This window comes from Alligator sinensis, unplaced genomic scaffold (assembly GCF_000455745.1).
Source record: "Alligator sinensis unplaced genomic scaffold, ASM45574v1 scaffold1450_1, whole genome shotgun sequence".
NCBI lineage: Eukaryota > Metazoa > Chordata > Crocodylia > Alligatoridae > Alligator > Alligator sinensis.
The window spans coordinates 185,803-187,501 of record NW_005842873.1 but is presented as its reverse complement, the minus strand read 5'-3'; the positions used below and the strand labels follow the sequence as shown (position 1 = coordinate 187,501).

Sequence of the window (1,699 nt, the reverse complement as noted above, 5' to 3'; positions counted from 1 at the left end):
ACTAAAGGTCTCGATTCACAACAGCGGCGCAGGAGGATTTCTCCCGGAGACCCTCTCCAAATGTGCCAGTAAACCTGAGACATTTTCAAATGTCTATGGGGAGAGTGATGCAAAGGGAAGGCCCAGCAGAAGCGTCAGGAAGTCATACAAAGAGCACCCGGCAGCAGCCGCGGGAACCCCCGCTGCCCCTGAGGAAGGAGCAGGGATGTCATCTGGACGGCAGGGATGTACTCACTGTGACGCCAGCAATTGCAATCCCAACGATTCCAACTAAGTGCAGATGCGAGTTCGTTACGCTCTGGATTTCCTCCAGGCAGTTCTAGTGGAAACAGAAGACAGCCCCGCTCAGCTCGGCAGGAACGTTTCCAGATCTGCTCCCTTCGTTCCCTGCTTCCCACTGCTCCGCTATTCAGCACCTGGACCTGGAGGGTGCCTTGTGCTCTCCTGGGCATTTCAGACCAGCAGGAAACTTCCCCTCCCCTTCTGCCAAGGCATCAGCATGCCCTAAGCTGCCAGGAACCCCTCTCCGGGTGCTGCCCACTCCTTTGTACATGCCCCCCAAGAGGCACTCGCAAGGGATCCCCCGCTTTATCCTCACGTTCTCCAGGAGCTGAAGCCAGCTCTGTGGCTGGCACAATGGGGATCTGCCCATTCAGGCTAAGTGGAGCAGGTTCCCTGCAAGGCAAAGCGAGAGCATTCTCTCTGCCCTCCTGGCAGGGACGCGGGCACGCAGTCACAAGTGCTTTTCACGGAGACTCTGAAGGTCCTGACACTGCTTCCACTGTCTCTGCTCCCTTGCCTGGGGCTGTGGCAGGCTGCTGGCTGGAGGAGCCTGTTCTCCTGACCCTCAGCCCTCAGAGGACGGGGTGGTGGGGGCCTGCAGGGCTGAAAGCAGCTCAGACTTTTCTGAGATCTGAGTTCAGCTGAACATTTCTCCAGCCTCATCTCATGGGACCGTGACACAGAATAGCAATTTTTGAAACACTGGATGCCAAACAGAGCCATGCCCCTTTCCATCCACCCGTCTCCGTCCTTCCTCCTGCTGCTTTGGTTCCTTGCATCAAGAAGCTTCTCCCTCACACTGACGTGTCTGTGGGGAAAGGCCCCCGAGACAATCTGATGGGTGGATGCTTACCTTGGGCAGATGGATGCCCTCTGGACAGGTGGGTTTCACCTGATCCTCACTGTCTTTGCCTTTACCACAGCACTGAAACTAGATGGTCAAGAAAGGGAGGAAGAGGCAGTGTCAGAGCAGAGGAAGCCCCGGGCCCGTTTCCTCCTGTGGCTCTGCTTTCACCCCAGCGGCTGAGCTGGAAACAGACAAAGATGTACAGAGGCAGAGGCAGGGCCATGTCCCTCCGCAGCAAATTCCCAGCCTGGGGAGGAGTTTCCCCAGCAGTGAATTTGGTCCAGACTCAAAGCTCAGATCCCGTGTCTGACGTTCTGGAACACGGGTGTAAAGAGAGCTTCCAAGGGGAGGCCTGCCCCGGCTGCAGAGTCCAGCAACACAAGGGACCAACTGCACTGCAGGCCCCGGCATGCTCTGAACCCCACGGGCTTTAAATCCCTCTGCTCCAGATGGAAGTGCTCATGTGGGATATGCTGGAACGGGGGCAGCGCATTGGCGCTGAAGATGGATGGACCATGCTGCCCCAGGGTGGGGACCAGTGATAAATCGCCAGGCCGCCACCGAGGCTCC

General features: G+C 57.6%; 1 protein-coding gene across 1 annotated transcript in view; it reads right to left on the bottom strand.

Annotated features, from left to right (window-relative positions):
• TSPAN2 (tetraspanin 2) overlaps nucleotides 1–1,699 on the bottom strand; it is a 14,005-nt gene that overhangs the window by 1,936 nt on the left and 10,370 nt on the right. Inside the window, exons 6-7 of the mRNA XM_006035751.1 lie at nucleotides 1,136–1,213; nucleotides 236–319 (exon numbers count right to left, since the gene is read on the bottom strand). Coding sequence (XP_006035813.1) covers nucleotides 236–319; nucleotides 1,136–1,213 — 162 coding nt within the window. The remainder of the gene's footprint in view (nucleotides 1–235; nucleotides 320–1,135; nucleotides 1,214–1,699) is intronic.